The sequence below is a fragment of the Pelodiscus sinensis genome, chromosome 6 (assembly GCF_052426305.1).
Source record: "Pelodiscus sinensis isolate ZL-2025 chromosome 6, ASM5242630v1, whole genome shotgun sequence".
In the NCBI taxonomy this organism is placed as follows: domain Eukaryota; kingdom Metazoa; phylum Chordata; order Testudines; family Trionychidae; genus Pelodiscus; species Pelodiscus sinensis.
Window position 1 is genome coordinate 19,571,655 of NC_143057.1, and position 27,789 is coordinate 19,599,443.

The 27,789-nt window shown below is 42.3% G+C and overlaps 1 protein-coding gene across 1 annotated transcript in view; it reads right to left on the reverse strand.

The window, feature by feature from the left end:
• Positions 1-27,789, reverse strand: part of FOCAD (focadhesin) — a 231,132-nt gene that overhangs the window by 20,328 nt on the left and 183,015 nt on the right. Inside the window, exons 29-37 of the mRNA XM_075931485.2 lie at positions 26,512-26,601; positions 15,727-15,874; positions 12,277-12,396; positions 9,700-9,822; positions 7,693-7,770; positions 7,259-7,330; positions 6,947-7,049; positions 1,887-1,967; positions 811-939 (exon numbers count right to left, since the gene is read on the reverse strand). Coding sequence (XP_075787600.2) covers positions 811-939; positions 1,887-1,967; positions 6,947-7,049; positions 7,259-7,330; positions 7,693-7,770; positions 9,700-9,822; positions 12,277-12,396; positions 15,727-15,874; positions 26,512-26,601 — 944 coding nt within the window. The remainder of the gene's footprint in view (positions 1-810; positions 940-1,886; positions 1,968-6,946; positions 7,050-7,258; positions 7,331-7,692; positions 7,771-9,699; positions 9,823-12,276; positions 12,397-15,726; positions 15,875-26,511; positions 26,602-27,789) is intronic.

Genomic DNA, 27,789 nt, shown 5'->3' on the forward strand with positions numbered 1-27,789 from the left:
TTTGTAAGCATTCATCAAATAGTTTGGATAGAGACTGTCTGCAAACTGGCCACTCAAGCTATTTGTTTAGTCAGTAGACTTATGACTATCCTAAACCACACAGTATTTTTCTGCTCTACAAATGCATCACTGAACTGTCTAAAACAGGAGAATAATCTGCTGCTGCTATCAATTTATGGATGAATAAATCATTCATGGAAGAATGTATGAAATTTTCAGGATTCATAATCATAGTCACAAATACCCATACCTCATTCAAATATTCATGACTAAGTAATACAATGACTGGACTCTGAATGTGTCACAAAAGTATTCATGATCATGTTTCTTGAAAATTACTTCAGGGTTTCACATTTCCAGTTTGGATGTCAGGCTAAAATACAATTAATCTGCTTTCTCCTTCTATAGTCCAACTTCAGTACTGCTCAGGAACCACCCACAAACACAAAGGGACTTCTATTCATTCCTTGATGCACATATTTAATTTCCATAATTCTACCCAAACACAATGAGACAAAGACAGAGCAGTCTCAAACACCATGTAAATTCATTTAAAAGGAGGGTATTCAACAGATGTACAGTTTCTTCTGAAACTTCTGTGGTTTACAAAAACATGAAACTCCTCTTTCTTGGTTTAAAAAGAACACACATTGGAAAATTTGTCACAAATGGTTCCATATTCAAAGCACCATTAAGATATTGACAGCAATGTGGACAATTTGAAGAAAAACAGAAATATGGGCAAAGGTAAATACTTTGAACACAAGACACATGAAACTCATCCAAAGGACTCAAAGTCATTACACTTACCAAAGTTTAGTCTCATCAAAGGAGAAAGAACTGAAGCCCAGTTCACAGGTGGATATTGATAGCTTTCACCGACTGAAGCTATAGGTGCCAAAGCTACTTTCACCAACTGAGGGGGAATGGATTCAGGGCCTGCCGCAGAAAAACCAACCATCACTCGAAATTCATGATGAGCAAATTGGGTAAACATAAAAGCGTAAGACATATGCATTTACTGTATTATATACTAGGCTGAAAAACCATTTGTAATGAAAAACAGATTTTATAATAAGCACCTAAAATATTGTGCCACGTATTTTGCATGCAATTGGCTAAATATGCTGCAAACCTTTTGGAATGAAGCTGTTGGATTATACAAAGAATAATTTGCTACAGAAGCATTTCTTTGCCACTGCTCAAGGGGAGTTATTCTAAAATTAACGTTTACAATTAAAGTGAATACAAACATTAAAATAATTTGTACTGCTACATCAATTTTCATCTGAGACTCTCAAAGCACTTTATACACATTAACGAATTAAGTGTTATATTGTTTCACTGAAGTGGGTAAATATTATTGTCTTCATTTTACAGGCACAAAGATTGTATGATTTATTCAGATTCACACAGGAAATCAGCACCAGAATTGGGAACAGAGCAAAGCTTTCTGCTAACTCTCCTAGCTCCATCCAACAAACATTTACAACTCAAAATCTAGTCCTTATTTAACTTCTATCCAAGCCCAAATCTAAGACTTTGTTTTCACCGCAAAGAAGTTGTGTTTATTTTAAACATTAACTATCTCAATAGAAAGTAACTGGAGAAAAAGGCACAGGCAGCTGAGGTAAATCAGGGTTAGAGCTACCGGGCTGCGTCAAGTAGCTATCCTGTATAAAAAAATATCTGGGCCTTTACTCTGATTTTCTACACAAATTTTAAAAGGTTCCAACATGGATTATATTAAAATATTCTTCACTGAAATTTCTAATACAATTAAATAGTGATTCTTTATAGTTTATGACAGATAAAAACATATACTAAATCACATTATTCAGCAGCAGCACTTTTTTTACATCATTACGGAAAAATCCCCATCCTACCTTTCTTCCCTCCTTCAATAGCAAAGTCAATAGCTGCCCTGATAAAGCTGTTTTCAGGCAAATATCTGAAGTCTGGAGGCACTGCAATGACAAAAAAATATGAAACAAGCCAACAACGCGGAAGGAAAAATAATTCTCTACTAAACTATACCTTCAAAGGCAAAAGTAAGGTTTTTATGAATTGATCTTCAGTTAATGTAACAGTGACTTTTTCTATTAGATCAAAAGATTGATACAGATATGTTATCAAATGGACGCCCCACTCCCATGAAAATTTAATGGGGAAGAAAAGTTCTGGACTGACAGCAATGAAGAATGGATTCATCCTTTTGTCCTATAGTGTGAAAACTTCTCCGCACACCCAAGTTTTTATGGTTCAACCCAAACATTTAGGGAAATCTGCTACGGATATAGCACAGGTTACATTCTGTTACAGATGTGAAGGTTTTACCATTCACAGTTACATGCAGCTGCCTGTCCCCCTTCCTCCCACGCCGTGCTGCTGCCTCTGTATCAGGGATTTTAAAATGCTTATCAGAGGCAGAAGCACAGAATGTGTATGTAGGGGGAGTGTTAGCGGGAGCCAGCTCCCTGCGTGCCCCGGCTCCCAGGGAGCCAACTGCCACATGAATGCAACCGCTGAAATTTTCAGCAGTTACATAGTTTCAACATCTCTATCTTCTATACCCACTAAGTCCTTGTGCTCTCTGCCGATACTGCTGTCGAGAGGACTGAGGGCTGTTTTTGTGACCCTTTTGGATGCTATTGACTCATTCACAATTTGAGTCAGATTGAAATGAATAACCTCTACTGAATTATATTTCATCAACCATTTTGTGTCTGTTGCAGTTATAGCTGGTCACTGTGACCATTTGGTGAAATTCACACATGAGCTGAGGGCCTGTAAAGGGTCTAGGTACTGTTTAAATTCCATTTTAGCTCTCTTTTGCAGGTGTAAGTGGAAATTAAGTGGTGCATAGCTCTCATGATGATCCTCTGAACAGAGATGAATTTAATCCTTTGTGAACTGCTGTACTAGACTGCTTTAGAAAACAGAAGAGTTATGCCTTCTGGCTAATCAAAGAATAGCTCACCCGTAAGAGTACAATTATGAAAATTTAGTCTATTATTTTCTTTGTATTGGTTGTTTTTTAAATGTTTAAAATATTTAAGGGGAAAAGATGCTGAAATAAGAAGTCAGCAAATATGGAAATCCAATTAGCTCTCAGAGCCTGCTATAAATATTTCAGTTAGGCTGTGTCCAGACTCAGGGTTTTTTTCGAAAAAAGTAGCCTTTTTTCGAAAAAACTTCACCTGCGTCTAGACTGCAGCCGCGTTCTTTCGAAATTAAATCGAAAGAACACGGCTTTTCTTTCGACGGCGGTAAACCTCATTTCACGAGGAAGAACGCCTTCTTTCGAAAGTGCTTCTTTCGAAAGAAGGCGTTCTTGAATGTAAATAGGGCTTCTTCGAAAGAGAGCATCCAGACTCACTGGGTGCTTTCTTTCGAAAAAGCGGCTTGCTCTTTCAAAAGTTCCACGTGCAGTCTAGACGCTCTCTTTCGAAAGAGGCTTGCAGTCTAGACATAGCCTTACAAAACACAGGTGAAGGCCCTTCTGCACAAATCTAATTTTAAAACAATTATACACTATTTTCCAATTTTTAATTTACACAATATTTCTGAAGTTTATTTTAAAATACAGCTTGGACTAGAACAACTTAGCTTGTGAGCTCTTAGATTCAGATTTTGCAAGCTGAAACATATTAATGGACCTTTGCATTCAACACCATTGACTTCAATTGGGCTCTCCATGGACATGGAATCGAATGCATGTCTAGGGTGACCATCTGTCCCATTTTTAATCTTTAAGTCCTCTTGCCGATGTACCCCTTAAAAAAAGGGGGGGGGGAGGCAAATTGTCCTGTATTTTTGGCTCCGATGCGCCCCCTGCTGGTCAGTCAACATCAACGCAGCCACAGAAGCCTCATGTTTAAATCTGGCAGATAAATGTGGCCAGGCAGTGGCCAGCAGATGATGCTCTCAGGCAGGGTTTAGAGGCAGAAAGACAGGAAGCCAGTAGGAAGACAGACAGAGGGGTAAGGTTGCATGTGTGGGGGTGAGGGAGGGGTGTATCACCTCTCCCCACTGCATCCTAAAGCAGGGTTTCTCAATGAGGAAAGGCACCTTTCACACCATGAGGCTGAAGCCCTGATTCCCGGCATTTGCTGTGGGGCTGAAATCTCAATCGCCAAGAGTTCCTCCCACACTGAATTCACAGAACCCCCCCCCAGGCTGAAGACCTTATCTGCAGTGCCCCCTCTGAATTCCCAGCACCCTCCAGGCTGGAGTCCCAATCTGCAGTGCCCCCACTGAATCCCCAGAACACTCCCCTGCCCCGATCCCTGCCCCCTCCCAACCTCCAAGCCATGAGTGCTGGGGCTCAAGCTGGGAGTGGCCGGGCTGTGTCCTGCATGCCCAGTACTCCCTGTGGGGAGTAGCCTTCAAGGCGGATGGGCAGAGTTGCAAGGCTCTCTAGCAAGCACAATGCAGTCCCAGGGAGAGCTCCACAGCTCTCTCTCTCCCTGCCCTCTGCCAGGTCAAAGGCAGACACCAAGCAGGCAATGGTGCCATGGCACAGGCAGCAGTGGTGTTCCCTCCTCTGCTACTGGGAAAGGGTTGAAAGCTGCCCCTCAGCTCTTTTGCTCACACAGCTGGTAAATGCTGCAGGAGTGGGGGACCCAGCTCCATGGCTGAAAAAGCCCTGAGGGACCAGTGGGACCAGAAAGTCCTCCTGGCAAACAATCTCTAGATACCTCTTCTCTGAACCCTGAGGTATCCTCCTGTCTGCACACAGCCCCTAGTTTCCTCCAGCTCTAGTTACCTCTTCTCTGAGCCACCCTCTGACTGCACACAGTACCTAGCTACTCCCTCTGATGGGGGTAAACAGAAACATCATTAAGTTCTCTACCATGTGAAACTTCTGACATGCAGTGTGGATTTCTCTTCATGAAAAGTTTGTTAGGCTTTCGGTACACAATGCCAATACAAATTTTGGTGGTGGGAAAAACATATGGCAAGAACTGCAAGTCAAACTAAGGGAAGATACCTTTGGCTTTGGTTGCAGTGCTGACATCATTCATAACTGCTTGCAAACAGCAGCTGACTGTCTTCCAATTGTTTTGGAGTCCTTTGTCATGGAAGTTTATAAATACTTTCACATTTACACTGTTCACATCGACAAACTGAAAGACTTTTGTGATTTGTTGACCTTGCATATTTTAAATTGCTAGGGAACCACAGCACATGATTCCTTTCTCTTGGACCTATGCTAGACAGAATTTTGCTGATTTTTGATGGGCACAAGGCATACAAGACACATGCCCAACACTGTTCAAGAAGCATACCTGTATGGAATAATACACAAAGCAGTCTTGCTTTTGCCACCCAAGAATTCCCATCTGTGGTGGCGTGTACTCCCCCCGCACTGGAGGAGGTTAACTCAGCCCCAAGAGCAGAGGCGGCCATGCCCCCTGTACCTTACTGGGCATGCTCTGGCTGTAGTGCTATAAAAGAAGCAGTTCAGCTCAGTTGGGGCTGGCAGCTGGAGGGAGAAGATGTGCTGAGCCAGCTCCCTGCAAACCCCAGCAACTACCTAAAGGTTGGGACACTGCCATCCAGACTAGAGACCAGACACCTCTAGAGAACAGAGACTCACCAAAGGACCCAGACCCATGGAAGCAGGAAGCAGCCCTGGAGTGGCAATGGCTACCTGGTGAGTGAGTCGCTGTTAAGGAGTCAGTAGGTTGTGGTTAGGATTTCCTTGCTGACTCAGTGGCGAGAGTAAGCCACTAACAGGCCCCACTAACACTGGAGTGGGAAGGCCTGGACCCCCATGCAGGGGGATGTAAACCTTTTCCCTATATATTCCCCCACAAAGAGACTGTGATCATTGGGTCACGTAGTGACTATTGAACTATGCTACCCGGCCAATAGAGGCAAATTACAGACTGTAACCATTGAACAATACTACCCTGCCAATAAAAGTGAAGTATAGACTGTGATTATTGAATCACATAGTGACTATTGAACTATGCTGCCCTGTGCATAGGATCCCTACAAGGGGACTAAAGGGAAAGAACATATTTTGGGGGAGGGAATAGAGTCACTGGCTGGGGAAAGAAAGAGTGGGGATAAGTGCGATAGGGGCAAGGTGGACCACCATCACCCACCTGGAAAAATTTCATCCACATAGCCATGTGATACCACCCTAAGTTTGATAGATGAGAATTGCCTTTTTGATGAACAGACAAATGCCAAACCCATAATATCCTGTCATGTCTGACTGGAACCCTGAGAAAAACCCCACTTCTGAAAAGTGGTGGAACATTTTTCAAGAGAAGGATAATAAGGAAATAGAACAGAATAGTGTTTTGTATTTGCCAGGCACTGAAACCCATGTTGTACATGTCTTTTCAATAATGAATGCAGTTTGGTCACCTGAAAAAAATCATATCTTAGTGTTCCTATCATGAAGGCTATTTTGTCTGTGCAAATGAATTTTGACCTAGACTGTGCTACATTTTAAGATGAGTTGCTGAAAAACAAGTGGATCCTTTGTAAAATTGCTTTATGTCAATAGGAAGCACCATACTGTGGAGGAAGCACAATAAGGAAAAGGCAGGCACTTCTGAAGAGCAGAAACCACTTAATTCTAAGTATGTATTTTTAATTTTTATATTTTGAATTATTAGTTATAATAATGCAGTATGTCTTCTTAATGGGGGCTCAGTCAGTTTAATGTTATTTTGAACATTTGTACTGCATAATTCTGATTGATTGCTGTTGAACTTGCTGAAATCCAAGCAATTTTACCAGACGCTCCATATGCGCTATAGGGAAATATGGTCACCTAATGTTACCACTTGAAGGTTTTGTCTTTTGGACTGTGAGCTCTTGGAGCCAAAGTTTCTTTTCCTTTTATGTGGGTGCAGTGTTCTAGCATAAAAGGTTCAACCAAAAAGTTGGTATGTATTCTTAAACAACAACTAAAACATCTTACCAGACATTCTATTCTGGGTTGAGGACAAACTGGATTGATGAAGGTGTCCTAAAAGCCAGGCTGCATTTGTCTGAAGACCAATCACCCCAGAAAAACTGATGATCTGTGAAGGCAATAACTAGACATGAGACTAGGCTAGCTAAACTTGTAGGTGAGTCTCATCAATGATACTCACTTCATTCTGTGCTGCAATAGCAAGCTGGACATAAGAACAAAAGTTCTTTTTTAAATCAATAAATCTGGATCCTTCACACAAAGCACTGTAGTACAGTGTGCATCACACATTATACAAGATAGATGTGATTCTCTCACCTGAGTCAGGGTTTTAATTATTTCATTAAGTTTATTTTGAAACTGGGAGGACTGGATAGCTTCAGATTTCAGCTGCAATTAAAAAAAAAGTATATGAACATCTGAAGGAAAAGCAAAACACTGAAATGCATAATGGGCGATGGAAGAACAAGTTTAGTTCTCATACTTAAAAATTATTGTTGAAAGCAACTTCAGGACCATATTTTCTTTTGGAAAATATCATTCACATAAAGGAAATACATTTTTGTACAATTAATTCAAAACACAGTAGATAAAACTAGTTACACAATTAATAAAACTAGTTACACAATTATTCAGTGTATTAACCACAATCCCCCCATCCTATTCTGGTGTTATACAGATTCTGTTTCCCAGCCTGATTCTTTAGCTTTATTTCTAAAGGAAATAGGTAACATATGCCTGTTTCTTTTTACCTGTATTATGGATGCTTCAGAACCCACCAAAGCAACCAGTCCATTGACAGCAGCCAGACGTTGCATAGTAGGAGATCCCTATAGATCCAAGCAAAATCAACACATGACAAAGGGGTAGAAGGTGGCAGAATATTGAACGGTAAAGGCATTTTCTCCAAGAAAAGACTTTAATTTTAATTGTGAACTATACAGACATGCTCATATGCTAACCTCCGAGCGCTAGACCCAACTATGTTACCATGTCTCTGAAATAAATAGCATTTTGGGGAGTTACCCTTTTCTCAAAGTCAAACAGTGGCATATTTCTCATTGGTGTAGCACTTCACTGTAGTATGTTCAAGTTTAACATCTTTGAAGTTCATCATGCTCAGATGACCTAGTCTTTATACAGACTATCAGAATGTTGTGTTGCTGTTAATATTTACCTTGAAATCCCATCTTCGAAAATTCATTTAGGATCTCCTTTTAAAATGACTTTTCATATGTAATTTTTGGTACAATGCATCATTACTATGGAATTGTAGGCATAATACATTAATAACATTTTACACAATTCTCTATTCCCTTATAATGCCAATGATTAATGCTACTTTCAGTAGGCCTAGAATTGTTTGGCTCCACTTACACTAAATGCAATCTAAGCATCACAGTGTAGCTTCTGTATTCACTAGCCATGAAGATGGCAATTACAGGCTGATAAAAGCAGAGCTAGAGCCATTTATTACTTAATGAAATATACATTTATAGTAAATTTACAGTGAAAGGCAAAACACAACAATTCCAATTTGCCAGTCTAATTTTTTCTTAAATATTACCTTACTTGTTTCAATACCAGTGTGACTAGACATGGACTAAGACATTACTCAATGTGAGTAAAGAAAGCAGAATTAAGCTTTCAGAGACCATCCAGAATATTTTTATCTAGATGGCTGTCTTACATTACCTTGTGGCTTATTTTAAAAAAAACCTTCCTGTAACTGTTGTTCTTTGAAATGTGCTACTCATGTCTCCTTCACATTAGGGACACACCCACTGATTGCACAGTTGTCAGAAATTTTTCCCTCTGATGTATCCACTACACCAGTGTTTCTGAAAGCATACCGCGGAAACGCTTTCAGAAACACCTTAACTGGCCGCCCCGGGTTGTTTATGTACCGGCGCTGCAGCCACAGAGCCTCGTGGCTCCCCTTGGCTGCAAAGGATGAAACGGAGCTGGTCCACGAGTGGTTTCTCTCGTGGACCAGCTCCCACCTAGGGTGCCAGGTGGGAGCTGGCCAACAAGGGAAGCCACTTTAAAAAACAGCTCCCTTCACAGACCGACTGCCTTTTGCCCAATGTTGCTGCTTCTGATACAGAGGATGCAGTGTGGGGTGGCAGCAGCCACTGTCCAGGGGAGATCTGAGCTCCCAGACCTGGTGCGAACCAGGACTGAGCTGGGCTGCTTGCCTGCCTAGCTCCCAATACACTTTAAATGCAGAGCTGCAGCAGGGGTAGGTCCTGGATCCATTGCAAGCCATGACTGAGCCAGGCTGCTGGCCATCCTGCCAAAAAATGTACTGATGGGGAGAGAGGAGGAAATGTGTGTAGTCTATAGCATTAACTTATAAGCTTTTGCTTATCGGTAAATCAGTTAATCGACTACACTATTACATCCCCAAAACTGAGTCACAGTTTGCCAAAGCAGGAGGAGCTGTTCCAGAGACTGCCAAAGGCACTAAGAAAGATCTGAGAGGCTGTGGAGCCAGCTGGGCCCCTTATACTGAGGGATACCACTGAGAAAAAAGTCACCAGGGACTGTGCACACACCCCGGCTGTGGAATGGACATGAGCAAGCATTCAAAGAAGAATATATAACTGTCTTTTAAAACAGACTTCAGAGAGATTCCTGCTTCTAAATGTGAACATTATCACATGCTCAAATAGTTCAAACTATCCTTAACTACTTCCTTCTCCTTAATGAAAAACTTATTAGTGATTTTTTTGTATAAGGACACATAGCTCCTCTACCTCTGCAAGCACAATTTTCATCCAAGCAGGAAGCAGTCTGTTACTCAAGTCTTCTGCTTTCCCATGTCCACAGACTGACAAACCATGAATTACGCTACCCAATGCCAAAGCAAACCCGGATGTCTGTAGAAAACATAAGAATGTCAAAAACACAGGTTACAAAACAGTTTTCCCAAAAGCACATGTATTACTTCTTCAAAAGAAAAACATCCCACATTTGCCAAGTGCAGTACTTCCACTGTTTTTTCTTTCAACAACACAAGTACATCATCATTCTAAACAGCAGGTGCTTTTAAAATGAATAGTTGACAAACAAAGAGACAAAACTATAAGAATCAATTTCAGGAAATCCAATTATATGAAGCATTTAGTTGTAAGATGTTGAAGCCTGACACTGTGTTACACTGGCTTGGTGCATGTCTTACGTATACATATTAGGGAATGATGTTGCCCTCTAAAGACTTGCCTACAAAAAGAATAGAGGCTGCTAGTGGTATTAGGGATGTTAGCATCTAGTCCACTATTGATTAGTTGCTTCTCCCACCCCCGGCTGCTGCTCTGCATTGTAAAGCCCAGGGAAGCTAGCACGTGAATGTGCTGTCAGTCCCTGCTCTGCAGGTCTCTTTTCATTCAGCAGACTTCTCACTCGCTCACACGCGTGCGCACCCAGTTGCCGCTCTGCATTAAACAGCCCAGGGAATCCGCGTGCGAAGGTGCTAGCTCGGTCCCTGGTCTGCAGGTCTCTTTTTATTCATCAGACCAGAATTTTCATTTTCAGAATGAAGAGACACCCGTGGAGCAGGGGCCGAACTAGCGCCTTTGCGCGCGGCTTCCCTGGGCTGTTTAATGCAGAGCAGCAGCTGGGGGTACATGTGAGGGAGGGGAGATTGATGAGTAAAGAGAGATCCGTGGAGCATGGACCAAGCCAGTGCCTTCATGAGGCTTCCCTGGGCTGTTTAATGCAGAGCGGCAGCTGGGGTGGTTATGCTGGGAATCAGTGCGAGCCAGACTGAGTGCCACAACTGCCTTCCCTTGTTGACTAATCAAAGAGTTGATAGAAAATCTATTGACTATTCAATTGAAAATCTATTGACTATTCGATTGGGGAAATAATCGCATTTTAACATCCCTAAGTGGTATCAATCAAACGGACTTCTTTAGGGTCAAGTTTTTTTTGACAGCTGAAGAATAAATGTTGTAGTTCTGAGACACAATTAGGCCATCATCAGCAAAAGCTTAAGTACCTGAGAAAACCTGAAGCACATGCTAATTCCCTGCAAACCAGTAACATCACATGTACACTTAAAGTTAGGCATGCTTTTTATTTGCAATATATACCAGACAACATCATGGCCTGTCTTGGCCTAACCTGGTGACAAGAGCCAGTGGAAAGCAAATGAGTTGTTAACGCAAATACTAGGATCTCAGCAGTAGTAGACACACTCATGATCAGACTGGATTCTCATTCTTAGTTTTAACACCTAGATTTCATGTGACAAGATCTGTGCTTCAGGGCAAAGGATTTTCAAAATTCTTCAGAGTGGATCACATTTTAACATTAACATAATCTCCTACATCAAGTCTCCTTCTCATTCACAGAATACCTAACTTCACAATTACACAACACCCTTGTGGCAACTGCAGCAATTGCTTACATGAAACTATGATATTAGGAAAGAATGCTTAGCTTCTTTAATGCAAATGAGCAGCTGGAAATAAGAAGACACCAAAGTCATATGACTAGACTCCTATCTGCAGCCCAGCAGCAAGTGCTTCAGGGACCGAAGTGCAGGAGCCTCTTTTCACAGGACGTAAAAGTAAATGATTTGACTTCTTGTTTCCAGATAAATTTACGAGGCTGCTCATTATTGTGAAGATGCATTTTGACTGTGTACAGTCCTGAGACAGCATTTCCTCTTTGTGACAGCACTTCTTCTCTTTTCCCATTGGTAGCTATTAACTAGATGAGGAAGAAGCAACAGCACTGAAACGAAGCTGTTGGAGCAAAGGGGGTCATACTGTGACAGAAGGGCAGCCAAAGAATGCCGAAATAACCAAAGGATGCTGCTTTGGTCATCTGGTAGATGGAGAACCCAGAATACAGACTGCTGTGTGGAAAGGGACACTTTGCAGGAAGTTGTGGGGTTGTGTTTGTGATCTACTGTATGGAAGCTACAGAAAGAGTAGAGATCCAGTTGTCTATAATTCAAGAGGAACACAGAGAAAGACTATTTCCCCAGGGAGACAAGGTCTCAAGAATACAGCTATGAAGAAGGTATTAATTGGGAGGTTCAAGATGCAGACACACCCTGAAAGTAAAATGTAAGCTTTCCCCTTAAACAGGGTCAGCAGATACAAACTGAGTTTTCATCTCACCTTTGGAAATGCAATTACAGTGAATGTACAAATCAAACAAATGGCCTTCATAGCAGCATTCTCATATCACATTATTTCAAACAAATACCCAAGAAGGATCAAGGAATTTCCATCTTATGTTGACATGACTGTAGTATTAAAGATTCACAGAAAAAACAAAATATATAATGAAAGAAAAGGCCCCAAAACTGTGGATATAACCTGCTGATTATTTTCCGCTAACATCTGCAACTTGTGCATGATTTCTTCAGCCTCCACTGCCTCTATAATTTTCATGCTGAAAGCAGAGATGCAGGAACAGGCAACAGAGTAGGCCAGGATCTAAATAAAGGGAAAGAGAAAATACAGCTTTAAAAAAATAGACAGGTTAACATTTCCCAGGGTGGAAACAAATGGGAACTGCTTTTACTGACTACTACAAGTTTTACCTGTTGCTGGGGTCCTTCAGGGCAGGAGGCTAGGTGTGGGGGGGGGGGGAGGGGGAGAGGAGTGCAGGAGTCAGGGCAGGGGCTCGGGAATGTGGGGGGCTCAGGGCAGAGGTCTGACAGTGTGAAGAGTGCAAGAATCAGGGTTGGAAGGTGTGGGGGGCTCAGAGCAGGGGGTTTGGAGTTGTGTGGTGGCTCTGACAGGGGCAGCAGGGGCTGTGCTGCCTGGTTGGCAGCTGCTCCTTGGAGGAGGGGCTGTGCTGTCAGCTTGCGGCTGCTCCCCCTCCCCAGGGCTGCTGTTCTTACTACCCCCTGCGGTCATTCTGGAGTACAACTGTCCTTTGCTATCATAACCCTCCCTTTCCAATTGATGAGAAACAATCACGCTCTACACTCACCCCATTGTTCTGGCACAACTAAATCCTGAACTTGCTTAAAGTTATGATTAGAGGATATCAAAATTGGTGGTCCTAGTTCTTACTGTTTAGGAGCAGTTCTTGAACAAATAGACTTACAGAAGGCGGGATGGATAGATACACACACAAACTCTTTAAATTATATTGTATACTGTAGTTCTACACCAAGACACCTCATTCCCCCAACCCATATTAGATAATGAGTAACCTGACCCCAAATGTCTTCAAGAATATCTAATTATAGGAAACAAGTGAAATAAAATGTGGATATAGTCATTCACTACAGCAATTTGTTCATTATAAAATACAGAGACCAATACAAGCTTTTCATGTGGTTTCCAATGCTGCTGCAAGCTACATGTCAGGATTGTGGTAATGCTCAAATTTACAATATCTGACCATTAAACAAACCAACAAAAGGCCATTATAATTACACTACTGATTGTCTCATACTTCAAACCTAAGGAAATCCATGATTGGGAGCTAGACATATGCCCTTAACCCAAACGTAGTGCCCAAATACTACAGTCATTAAGACTGTATCTAAACCAAAATAGTAAATTATAACAGCTGCCTTAACTCTGGAGTCCTTTGCTTTTGTATATTTTATTCAATACAGTGTTAATACAATGTTGCATTTATTGTCCATTTGGAGAGGGTACTCCTTAAGTGTAATGAACAGAAACTTTACAGAAGATTATAAGAGTCTGTAAGGACCATTTTATACTCTAGGGATCCAGAAGAGAATTATAGAGCAACTAAATTAGAACATAAGAACATAAGAACGGCCGTACTGGGTCAGACCAAAGGTCCTTCTAGCCCAGTATCCTGTCTACCGACAGTGGCCAGCACCAAGTGCCCAAGAGAGGGTGGACCGAAGACAATGATCAAGCGATTTGTCTCCTGCCATCTCTCTCCAGCCTCTGAAAAACAGAGGCCAACGACACCATTTTATCCCCTGGCTAATAGCCTTTTATGGACCTAACCTCCATGAAATTATCTAGCTTCTCTGACAGTACAGTATCCCAGGCAGAAACCCAGGCAGAATCCATTATGTACTCAGCAACAGTGCTCCCACAGCTCTGTGATAGTGGAAACTACTGAGAGGGGAAATCTGGTCAGGATACCGAAGTGTTCTCTTACTCTTCCTGAAAGTAAATATAACAGAAGTGAATCTATAGAAGGGATGAAAAATTTTATAGCTATAAAACATTTTATTGCATAAACCAAAAACTGTGGAAGGCTAATCCACAATGTATATTGACTGCCAGCAACAAACTATACAAAATTATATCTTTATTTTTTTAGAGATAAAAGAAACAAATTTTAGTGCTACTTAGATTAGTAGAGCTCAGTACTGATTACCATACGTTTCAGAGACTGTGCATCTGTCTGTCCGTGAGTCTGGTTGTTCAAGAACGTTTCCTAAACAGTAAGAGCTAAACCCACCAAATTTGATATGCAGCTTCCTCTTATCATAACTTAAAGCAAGGCCAGGGTTTGGTTGTGCCAAGACAATGGGATGTGCCTAGAATGCAATTGTTTCTCAAACAAAATGGGAGAACTGTAACAGCGGAGACATTTATACTCCAGAAAGACCACAGGGGGGAGCAAGCATGAGCACCTGTACTACCCCAGGGAGCAATACCACCGAAGGGCTGGCTAGAGCAACTCCCGTCGCCCAGGGGGCAGCCACTGGTAGCCTCCCCCGCCCTGCCCTGAGCCCTCCCAGACCCCCCAATTGACTGCCCTGACTCCTGAACCCCCAACCTCCTACCCTGAGTCCCCCGCCCCTACTCCTGATTCCAGCAACCTGCACACACCAGCCCCCTGACCTGAAGGACCTGAGCAATGCTGGTATTTCATAAATCCCTTGGAAAAATAGGGAATTACATAATCCCCAACTATTCAGCCTACAATGGGCTGAAATGTGACAGGAAGAGGCTTTTTAAAAATATAAGCACATGCCCTCATTTGCTCATGCTCTCTCAGTCTCCATTACACTTTTCCCCAGTTATGTCAGTCTCTCTAGTCAAGTTACTAACAGTTACAATGGGATATGCTGACAACACAGGCCCAACAACATTCCTGAGTGCTACTATCATGGGAGCCAGTGAGAGAAACTTTCAAGGAAAGGAACAGAGACCACTTTAAAGGAAGGTTACCGTTATTTATCAGAAACCTGCTTTGTGGGAGATTACTCTCTGAAGCAAAGACTCTACCTAAGACTCTACTGTGCAGTTTTTAGTGACAAGATTGTATTGATACAGCCTTGTTGATAGAAGTCAGCGTATGTGAACGCTGTTTGTCAGGGCTTCTGACAAAATACTTCCATCCCCAATGAGCAGGTTTCACTTTCTTGGCAGAAGATTGCTCCTGCAGACAAAGAAGTCTTTGCAAGTGCACTTGCCATGGCAAAACCTTGTTGTTCACAGGGAAGGTGGGGAGGCATTTTAAGCACCTATGAACAATAAAAGTTTTGTCTATCAAGTGCAAGTGGAGACACAGAATCTGTCTCTCTTTTTAGGCTGCCTAAAATGAGTTTGGTGAGTTATTTCTTATTGCCTGTGCTATATTAAATAAAAAAACTTGGCATATCAAATAAGCTTTGTTTGATATATATATAAAGCTAGAATGTTATGATAAAAAAACCTGTAAGTCGAAGATTCATACATAGAAGGAACATAACTTGGAATTATATATCATTAGTCTGATAGTTGTAGTATATCTTTCCTAAAAATTTATTATGCATGAAGATGGAAGGAAGTTTGAGAGCGGACAGAAAGTTGTGATTAAAAAAAAAGTCTTACCTCCTGGAATGTTCTGCTTTGCTCTTTACTGTCATCCAGGTAGTTACAGAGTTTCCTCAGAGAGGCAGAGACATGAACCCGTGATTCTGTTTCGCTGCTGTGACTCATAAATGAAAGAACAAGTCCTACACCCAAGATACATCCAGTGCTTAAAAGGAAGAGAAAATATAAAATGGGGAGGACCCTTAAGACAATGTAGGCTCCTTTTGGATCTATTTTTCAATACTACTCAGAATACTGAGCTACAGAAACTCAATTTGAACCTATGGCATTTCAACTGCATAAATTCCACGAACATCTTTAAAGGATAGCTTTCTCTCTTTTTTGGACAGAGAGACACAGAAACAGGTGCCACAGGACTCCTCGCCGCTTTTGCAGATTCAGACTAACATGGCTACCCCTCTGATACAGAAACACAGATTGCCTTTAGAGATGAACTACTCCCATCACCCCAAGGCACATAATGTACTATACTGAGGTCACTAGCAATATCAATTGTTAAAGTGAAAAGTCAATATACAATAAGGGCACATGTTCTGGAGACTCTTGTTAAAACTTGGGATAGCCATTCAAAATTAATTAATTAATGCTACTGCATTCGAATGAAATAAAAATAACTTCAAGAAATACTTGTCTTATCTTTAAATATTTAAGACTTTCCGACAACAACTGGCAGTGATTACAGGAACTGGAGACATTTTTCCCAGTCTCTACTCTCTATCTCAAAGGACAATGAAGATAACCCTCAGTAACAGATACTCCTAAATATTACTGGGATCGAAGAACAACAGGCCCCAACCCTACAGCCTCCACTGGCCACAGTGCTTCATTACTGATCAATGGGAACTGCAGGAGCGATGTTTGCAGGCAAGGAGACAGCACATGGAGACCCCCCTCTTGCTGACTCTCCCAGGGACATGGGAGCCACCTCCAGGACCACAACTACCATCAGGACAATTACTCCAGACATGACAGGTTAGGCATTTACAATTTACAACAGTTACAATTATCACAAGTTATCATATATACATTTATATTATAATTTATCCATAAAATATACAAAATTATAGCTTAAGTTTGGCTAAAAGAAAAAAATCATTTGATACAGTTAGATTTCAATCACAACAATTTCTAGTGCTTTAAAAATAATTTACATTTCATAGGAGACTGTAGGAGGAATAAAGTTTTGTGAGGAAAACAGTGAATTAATTAGTGATCATTCTTATGTCTCCCATTGTGTCTTTACTGCTATTTAAAATACTGTTTGATTTTTTAAGCATTCACTAGTTCGTATGTCCCAGCGATACATAGGAGTATCTTTTATTGAATGTTATCTTCATGGTCATCAGAGGTGGAGATTAGACACTGGGGAAAATGTCTCCGATCTTTGTATAATCACTGCTGTCAGAAACGCTTAAATATTTAAAGATAAGACAAAATTCTTTCTTCACATTTTTATTTAGTTTGAATGCAGTAGCCACCCTGCATCTCAATAATTTTACCTACCTATCCCAAGTTTTAACAAGAGTCCTCAGAACACGGGCCCTCCTTGTTTCATACTATATTGACTATTAAAAAAATCAGTTTAAGTGCAACAGCAAGCTCTATGGGCTCTTACTGTGGTATTTCTGACAATGACAATAATGCTTTTTTCTCAATGGAACAGTGGAAACACATATAGAATACTGTAGAATATAGTGCACCAAAAAGTGCTCCAGAAATCATTAATAGAAAAATAAATATTAAAAGGGGCCAATATTATGCATACAGGCTAAATCCTGATAGCACTGATGTTAATGTGAATTTTTTTCTTTCAATTAACTACATCATCATCATCATCAACCACTATGGGCTCAATGCCCGTTGGTGTCGGAAGCCTCCCTCACTATTTCCTTCCATCTTTCCCTGTCCAGTGCAAAGTGGCTTAGTTTCTGTAGACTAGCTCTGCACCAATCTACTATATCATCTACCCATTCTCTGTGGGGTCTGCCTCTCCTATTCGGACCATCCATTATGCCGAATTCCAGGGTCTTAACTTTTCACTCATCATTCATTCTGCAGATATGCCCGAATAGCTGTAACTTCCATTGTATAACCTTCTGCAGTAGGTTCTCTTTCGGCTGTATCGTCCTATATAATTCCTCGTTGGTGACCTTCTGTATCCATCCTATTCTCAGGATCTTTCTATAACAACTCCTCTCGAACGCTACCAAAAGGAAACTACAACTAACACGTATACTATCAATGAGAACGTGGAACGTCCGAACGCTGTGGGCAATGGGAAAGTTAGAGTTGACTACAGCAGAACCAATAATGTATAAGACTAAATGACAGTGCTTCATGTTGAAAATGCTTGAAACTTACCCTGTGCTGATTTCAAACAGTTATTTGATCATATTAAGTATTTTGCAGAGGCAAATCAATTTACTGTTGATAGATACTAAATGATTATTTGAATATATACTATTTAATACCGTCTAAGTTTTATATTTATCAGGCTCATTATTGCATATGTACTGAACACAAACATTTAGGGGTTTGGTTTTTTCCCCAACAAACTTTTTTTGTTTTATCATGTTTGTTCTTCAAGAAGTTGTAGACTAGTTCAACTATGCTATATATCAATATAGCAACACTAAGGATATGCCCTAATGAAGGAAAATATATATTTGGTCTACTACCACTTATTTGTGACTTATCTTGACATACTTCAACATTTGGAGCATACATAAACCAAAGAGAGGTCAGACTCAACATCATCTCAAAACTCATTTTTCTTTGAAAAGGAAAATAATTCCAACTCAATGCATATAAAACAAGGACCAAATGTAGCACAATATATTCACTATGTGCATATTGTAACAGTTGGGTGAAACTGGATCTTCTCTTTGGATTGGTTCTTTTAACCTTACTTTCTCGGTGATTTCTGTAGAACTGATTTTGTTTAGAAACATATTCAATATAAACTACATCAATAACAGAAAAAGACTTTCCATAACGATGAATGTAAATGCATAGTGAACCATCTGTGTGTCAATAATGGCTCTACTGGTGAGTTAATTAATTAGTTGTCAAAATCCCCAATTTTATATACATTTACTCATACATAGATGCTCAACCATAATGTTACTTATTTAATCTTTATACTACCACCCATCATGTATCTGAGCATCTTTTATGTAAAATCAGTAGATGTAAAATCAGGGAAGTAGATGTGAGTGGTAATCTAGACAGCAGTGATCATAAGATGCTTGAGTTCAAGATCCTAAGAGGGAAAGAAGTCCAGGAGAGCTGGCTATATTTTAAAGAAGCCTTACTGAAGACACAGGAACACACCATCCCGATGCACAGTAAGAAAAGCAAATATGGTAGGCGACAGCTTGGCTTAGCAGTGAAATCTTTGGCAAGCTTAAACACAAAAAGGAAGCTTACAAGAAGTGGAAACGTGGACAGATGACTAGGGAAGAGTATAACTAGGAAGAGCTTGTGCATGCAGGGGAGTAATCAGAAAGGCCAAAGTGCAATTGGAATTGCAGCTAGCAAAGGACATGAAGGGTAACAGCCAAGTTAGCAATAAGAGGGTGCTTAGGGAAAGTGTGTGGCCCTTCAGAAGGGGGGAGATAATCTTGTGACAGATGATCTGAGAAAAGTTGAAGAATTCAATTTTTTTACCTCAGTCTTCACAAGGTGAGCTCCCAGACTACTGCACTGGGCAGCAAAGTATGGGCTTGGACATATACAAATCCATGGGGCCGGAACTAATGCACCCAAGGGTGCTGACGGAGCTGGCTGATGTATTGCAGAGCCATTGACCATAAGATTATTTGTGAAAACTTGTCGTGACTGGGGGAGGTCCCAGACATTTGGAGAAAGGCAAACGTAGTGCCCATCTTTAAAAAAAGGGAAAGACAATCTAGGGAACTATAGACTAGTCAGCCTCACCTCAGTCCCCAGAAATATCATGGAGGAAATCCTCAATCTACTAAAAGAGAGGAAAGTAAGTGATCAGGAATAGTTAACATGGATTCACTAACAGCAAGTCATGCCTTAACAATCTGATTGCCTTCTATTATGAGGTAACTGGCTCTGTCAATACGGGGAAGGCAGTGGACATGATATATCTTAACATTAGTAAAGCTTCGCAGATGACACAATACTAGGGGGAGAGGTAGATATGCTGGAGGGTAGGAATAGGGTGCAGGGTGACCTGAACAAATTGGAGGAATGAGTCCAAAAAAAAAAATCTGATGAGGTTCAACAAGGACAAGTGCAGAGTCCTGTGCTTGGGTCAGAAGAATCTCAAGTACTGCTGTAGGCTGGGGATCAACTGGCTAAGTGCAGTTGTGCAGAAAAGGACCTGAGGATTACAGTGGATGAAAAGCTGGATATGAATCAACAGCCCTTCTGGCCAAGAAGGTTAACAGCATATTTGGGTGCATTAGTATGGGCACTGTCCAGGAGATCTATGGAAGTGATTATTCCCCTTTATTCGGCTCTAGTGAAGCCACATCTGAAGCATTGTGTCCAGTTCTGGGTCCTTCATTACAGAAGGGATGTGAACGCATTGTAAAGAGTTCAGCAGAGGGCAACGAAAAATGATTAGGGGGCTAGAGTACATGATTTATGAGGAGAGGCTGTTGGATTTGGGCTCATTTACATTAGATTATGGGAGATTTGAGAGCAGCCTTCAACTTCCTGAAGGGGAGTTCCAAAGATGAAGAAGAGAAGCTGTTCTCAGCAAGGACAAATGATAGAACAAGGAATAACGGTCTCAAGTTGCAGTGGGTGAGGTCTAGGTTGCGTATTACGGAAAACTATTTCACTAGAAAGATGATGAAGCACTGGAATGTGTTACCTAGGGAGGTGGTGGAGCCACCATCACTAGAAGTTTTTAAGTCTTGGCTTGACAAAGCCCTGGCTGGGATGATTTAGTTGGAATTAGTCCTGCTTTTAGCAGGGGGTTGGACTAGATGACCTCCTGCAGTGTCTTCCAATCCTATGATTCTATGATCAACAAAATCCTTAGCTGATTGCCTGGAGTCTCTGATATGTATCCTTTATGGCTATAAAGTTTTCGGTTTTCTAAAATGTCAATACATTTCCCCCCACCTTCCTTAAAGTTGTTTTGCTTCAGGGTTGGAATTTTGTTGTATGTTTGGTTGACTGCTTGAGGGCTTTGTGGTAATAGGGAGTGCTAATACTATATTATTCTGAAGATGGCCTATTCAAAGAGAAAGGTTTTGCAACATTTTTCTGTAATTAATGCAGACTTGCAGGTCTGTAATAGTACAGCAATTATAGTTGGACAGATGTTTTTAAATAATCTTGTAAACTTGCTGCTTATTGTAATATTTGTTTATTTGAAATAGCTCTCTATCTTTGTTTTTCCCCTCAATATACTAAAGAATACACGAATAAAACTGCAAGAGAATTATTCTAATTAAACTGAGCAACAATGATTAGTGTGACTAATACTATTATCAACAAACACAGTCAACACATCAGTCAATAGTGTATGGTGTTATGTACACACTGCACTGTCTATTAAACACCTAAGGCAAAAACCTATCATGCCCTTTGATATGTAGGATGTCTCATGCATCTTCTAAATGGTGCTATCATATATCAAAAAGCAGTACTGAACTACTTGTTTGCAAATACACACACACACACACGCCTCAAAACATCTAGTACTGTACAACAGCAAACAAATATGGTAGTAAGATGTCTTTCCCACTAGATGGCAGCAAGATATAAGACTCTCTCCAAACAGATGGCAAGCTCAGAAAGCCAGAGATCGCTTAATAAAAGCTGCATACCTTTAAATCAGGCCAGCATGATGAATTTGCTCTTGGTGACTTATCACCAGAAGCCACTTTAGTCCAACAACATTAGAGGAAACATATTTTAGGTGTAAAACTGAACCTTTTTAAAATTTATGTAACATATTGTATTAATCTGCAGGCAGTTTGTAGCATATTTTTCGAGGAACAGACCACCAAAGTATCTTCAGCCATTCTCCAGCAGATGAAGATCAAAGCATATATAAACATACTACTGACACCACATATTTAAAAGTACCTACAGGGGCTAAAGAGACTTCACTTTAAAAATAGCTAATGTTTTAGTAGGACAAGAGTCAATAGCCACTAAAGCCTAAAATTACTACTGTGCTCAGTTTCAAGTTAAGGATTCACACTGCATACTGATTTTTAAACTAGTTTAAGCCTTCCCTCCCACATGAGCTTTACAATTACATCAATTGGGGAAAAGGCTTTAATCTTTCCTCTCCTCTACTTCATTGTTCTATTTTGTGTTCCCACTGGCAGGTGTGTGCGGGTCTATGTTACTGGAAATCTTTTATCTTAAGCAGCAATGGTACAAAGTGATGCAGCTGATACAACCTCCTGTGCATCCTGTGCCTTCTATGCCAGCCAAGGGTAGAGAAAATCAGATCAGAATCCAAACTAAGCTTTCCAAGATCATAGCTTAATGAAGTGCAGCTGCGACCTCTCGTGGGTTTTTCAGGTACAAAGGGGGAGAGGAACATAGGAGGTCAGGGCAGCTAGGGCTGGGGGAGGCAAGACCCGGGTCCCACCTACAGCGCTGCCCCCTCTACTGAGGCCCCTCCCCCCACAGGCAAGGGAGGAGGCAGTGCAGTGCACTGAGTGCATGTGCGCCAGCCTCCCCGGTCCTGGTGCTCCGGGGAGGGAGGAGGCCACAGAGTCCAAGCCTCCCCACCCCCAGTGCTCTAGGGAAGGAGGAGGCCGCATGGCTCCAGTCTCCCAAGCCAGGAGCACCTGGAAGGGAGAAGGGTACATGCTCCAAACTCCACAGCAAGTGTTCTGGGGGTGGAGTGGGGGCCTGGCCATGTCTGGCAATTTGGGAAGGCAATACCTTCCCCCACCTGGGGTACCGGATGCTCATGGAGAGGAAGAAGAGCACCTCTAGTGACTCCTGAAATGGTGCCTGCTGCCTTGTGCAATAAATGGGTGCTGTGTGTTTCCCACACCCTCCGTTCCTTCTTGCCGGGTACTTGGACAGTGGGGAAGGAGGATGGGATGCGGAATGGACATTAGCAATACATTTCGAAGAACACCAATTATGAAATCAGGTAACTTTTTTCCTTCAAGTGACTGCTCATGTGCCTTCCACAGTAGGTGACTACCGAACAGTGACCCCTTGGAGGTGGGTAGGAATTAATGAACAAGAAGGTTGCAGCACAGCTGACAAACCCAGCATCATTCCCTAGTCTGGGCGACAATGGCATAATGCCTAGCGAATGCATACATTCATGACTGTGGAGCCCGACAGATGTCCTGGATTGGGATGTAAACCAAGAATGCCCCTGAACAGGCCTACGTCATGATTGAATAGGCTTTCACAATCAATGGCCGGGAAATCCTATCTAGGTCATAGTAGCTGCACATGCACAAGGTAATCCAGTTTGAAGTCCTCTTCAGGGAAACAGTCTGGCTTCTCATCTGCTCAGCTGTAGTGATTAACAATCGGGTAGATTTATGGAATGGTTTAGTCTGGTTTAGGTAAAAGGCCAGGGTCCTTCCCACATGTAATGTGTGAAGGCATCTCTCCTCACTTGATGTGTGAGGCTTAAGACAGAGGACTGGCAGGAAGATGTCCTGGCTCATGTTAAAAGAGCCACCTTGGGATGAAATGCTGGGTGTGGGCAAGGCTGAACTGTGTCCATACTGAAGACCATGTAGAGAGGTTTGGAGGTCAAGGCACAAAATCCAGAGACTCATCTAGCCAATGTTATAGCCACAGATGGGACCGGGAACATGTGACCTGACCTTAGGGAAAAGTCATTCCAGGCCCCTTAGGAATCTGCCCATCATGTCATGAGAGAAAACAGTGTGACCTTGGACAGGTGAATGAATGGCAGAAATGGTTGCCAGATGCACCTTGAGCAAGGAACATGATATCCAGGATTGATTGGATTTGTGCCTCTGATGGGGAGATGACAATCAGATGCTCAATGTGAGAACCTCATCCATTTCACCAGGTAAATCTGACAGGTCAGAGTTTTTCCTGCTCTAAGGAGGACCTGATGGTTGTATTACTCAGGGTTCTGCCATGCAACCTCCCTTCTGTGTCAGGTGAAGGGTTGTAAGGTTGGGGTGCTAGAGGCAACCATGGTCCTGGAGCAAAAGGTCTTTTCGGTCTGTCAGTGGTCACAGGGAGAGCACCACTAGGCTTGACAGGATCCCAAACCAGTGTTGCTGGCGCAATCATAACAAATCTGGCCTTGTCCCTGTGGATATTCTGCATGACCTTGGTGGAGAGCTGGATTGGGGAAAATGCATACAGCAGGTGTCTCATCCACAAGAAGATGAAGACATTGGATAGGCAGTCTTTGCTCAAGCCCCAAATGAAAACATTGCCTGTTCTGCCTGGTTGCAAACAGATCAATTTGGGGAGTGCCCCACTTCCAGAAGATTGCGAGGGCCATCTCCAAGGGCCACTTCCATGTGTGGAATCCAATCATGGTGAGAAGTTTCAGCTTAAATGATCTTCCAGAGAATTCTGGACCCCTGGAAGGTGACAAACTTCTAAGTTAATTTTGTGGCTGATGCAGAATTTCTACAACTTAAGGGCCTTCTTGTAGAGGGCTGAAGAATGGCTCCCCTTTGCTTATTAATGTAAAACATTGAGCCCATGTTGTCTCTGACAACCCCATATCATTCTGCCTGCTAGCTGAAATGGACTGTCTGAACTCAGATGTTTATGTACAGCACAATCTCTTATGGCGACCACAGACCCTGGGCCTTGATGACCCCAAGATGCCTTACAACTGAGATCCGACACGTCTGTCAGCAGCTTGACGGTGAGAGGCCCACTCTGGAACAGGACCCTGTGTAGGGTGTTCATTGGGATGGCTCACCATCAAATGATTTCTGAAGTGGGAGAAGACTGAGGCCAGCCATAGCTGTAGAGGTTGCTTACAGAGCCAGGCATGGCATATGACATTTGGCAAATGCCACCATGTGCACAAAGAGGTGAAGGTCAGCCATTGTCATGAGAAACCTGCAGAGATTGTTGATGAGGTCTGCTAGGACTTTGAACCTCTCCATGAGGAGGAATGCCCTGGTAGCAATGGCGTCTACCTCTGTGATGAATTCTATCCTCTGCACCAGCACTAACATGGATTTCTTGTCAATCACCAACAGACCTAGCATGCCACACATGGACAGAAGGAATGCTACAGTCAGTTGTCGAGCTACAGATATGGATACCCCATCATTGGAGGAAAGCTGCCACCATCTACATGCACTTGGCAAATAATCCGGATGCCATAGACAGGCCAAATTGGAGGACCGCAAATTGGTGGTGTTCTATACCTTCCACGAACTGCAGGAAGCATCTGTGGCTCTTGACGATAGTATGTAGAAACACACGTCCCAGAGATCAATGCCAGCTTTCCAGTCTCCTGGATTCAGGGAGGGTATAATGGAAGCCAGAGAGACTATGCAAAACTTTAGACCTGCTAGGTATTGGTTCAGGTTTTGAAGACCTGAGGCCTCCCTTTGACTTTGAGGATAAGGAAATAGTAGGTGCATATCTTTTCCTGTGCTCCATGGGAACCACTTCCACCATTCCCAGACATGGGAGCCCTTGCACCTGTTGTTTGAGAAGCTGCTCCTGAAAGGGGTTCCTGAAGAGGGATGGGGAAAAGAGGTGCGCAGGGAGGGCAGAGAGTAACTGGAGAGTATAGTCCCAGGATATGACAATGAGGACCCAGTGATTCAACATTATCGAAACCACCCAGGGAAAAACCTGGGTGAGGAGGTTGGAGAAGACTTGGATCCACAGTGCAGACTGGTACGTCGCCCCTGAGCAGCCCATCAAATTGGGTACTTGCTAGCCTACTTGCCTTCGGATGATCCAATGAGGCTTGTTGAGCCTGGCAGGAGGGGCACTTTTTATAGCCCCTTTACTTCATATGCATAGGCTCTTGGCAACAGTGGCTTGCCTGGCTCTAAACTGTTGGGGCATGAATTTAGTGTGGACTGGGGCCAGGACAGAGACCTAGTGTCTTCAATATCATGTGTGAGTTCTTAAGGCCATGGAACTTAACATCTGTTATTTAAACAGGGCCTGATCATCAAATGGGAGATCCTGCAGAGAAAGATTTACACGACCTGACGAGAAACCAGCGTGTATCATTTCCACTGAAAAGTCAGAAAGGTGGAACCATGACACCCTGCTCATTGACACAACTGAAGCCATGACCCCGCACTGTCTTCTTCAGCAGAGCCGCTAATGGGCGCTAATGGGTGTGGTGCTGGCTGTTAGATGGTATTACTGGGATGCGATGCACTGAAGCCACAGTGCTCACTGGGAAGTCAGATTGACTCACTTGTGCTGGAATTAGGGCCAACCCTGAAAAGAACCCAATAGGTGTCCTGTGCAACCCTCCACTGCCCCCCAGGCTGGACCAGGGAGAAGCCAGTGGGGTGGGCAGCTCCACCTGGGGCTGGCTCCAGCATGGCCCCTCTCTTGCCCTGGCCCCAGAGAAAAGCCAGTGGGCAGGCATTGCAATGCCCCACTCCCCACCCCAACCAAGACCACTATGGGTAAGTCTTCTACTATATGTTAAATAAGCACGGTAATCAATACAAGACAGACAGAAGTATCCAAGGACAGGATCTGTTCCTCATAGCAGGAGGTTTGTGGTATTAAATTTGGAACCTGTGGCCTTAATGATCTATATAAGAATGGTATCAGTCATAGTAAATACTGACATCACTAGTGGAATAAACCTACTTGTACTCAAGACTGGTGTCAAAGCAGCAATTTTCCAATGCATCGAGGGACTTCATTAGAAGTAGATTCATCTGCTGGCCAGATATATCACTATGAAAAAAAGAAATAAAATAGAAAAGATACTGTTCAGCTCCTCAAGCTGCTTGTGATAGTGGTAAAAATGAACCAACCATTTAAGGTTGTTTCTTTTGCTAAAATAGAATATATTCTCATACTACATAAGCAGCAGTGAAAGTAAGTTACAATTTCTTACAGGTTCTGTCCTATTGCAACCCAGAGCCCTGCTAGGCTCTTTAAATAGCTCCCTGCTGGCTTCTGCTGCAGCTCAACCAGCTTTTGCCGGAGCCGCACACCAGGGCGCACCCACTTACTTTCACCCCTGTACGTAAGTGCATGATTGAAAGCACAACAATTGAACACGCAAACACATGTTAGGCTGAAGTTCATGAAGCTACTTCAGGATTTTGGATCTTAATTGGAGAAAGAGGCCTAAACATCCTGAACTAACCCTCAAGGGATTTCTTGCTTACAGAATATTCCTGAAATCCTCTTAAAGAGCAGGAAAGCTTTTTGTGTACATTATTTCTAGGTTCAATATGAATACGTTCCTAATTCAGAACTGGCTAGCTGAATTTAAGCACTATCTATGACAAGAGAGAATTTGGGGACAAAAAAGCAAAAACTGACGTGCCTTAAAATGTAATAATTTTTTTTTAAAATGTCACTTCTTGCTATTCTTCTTAAAAAATAGCCAACTATGGTTCAGGTCCCCTGGTATGATGAGTTAATCGTGTTTCCTCAGAAGGCTTTTATGGATTCTCTATAGGTCACTACTGACTAATCATCAAGAGGCAAAATACCCTCAAACTGTGCAGGTGATTTTTAAAAAGCAGGGCAATCTTGTTTTCCCATTACCCCTTAGTACTGAGTCTCAGGATAGTGTATTAATGCAAAATGCCAAGGGAGGTTCTTCAGAAACCTTTAGCTCAAAGAGCTAAAAATAATAGCTGTCATCGAGACCTGAATCAAGTACAGGTTGTACCTCCCTTATCTGGGACTCTGGTCCAGCAACATCCAAGGTCTGGCAGGACCACAGAGTCCAGGTATAGGGAGGTCTGACTGCAGGACAGGAGTGCAACGGGGGGCCAGCAACTCAGCTTTGGCGTGGGTGTGTGTGGGGGTGTGTGTGTGTCTCTCTCTCTCTCTCTGTCTCTCTCACTTTGGCCATGCAGCAGGGAAATCTGGCCCCAACAGCTGGGCAGTATCAGGGGACCTCTG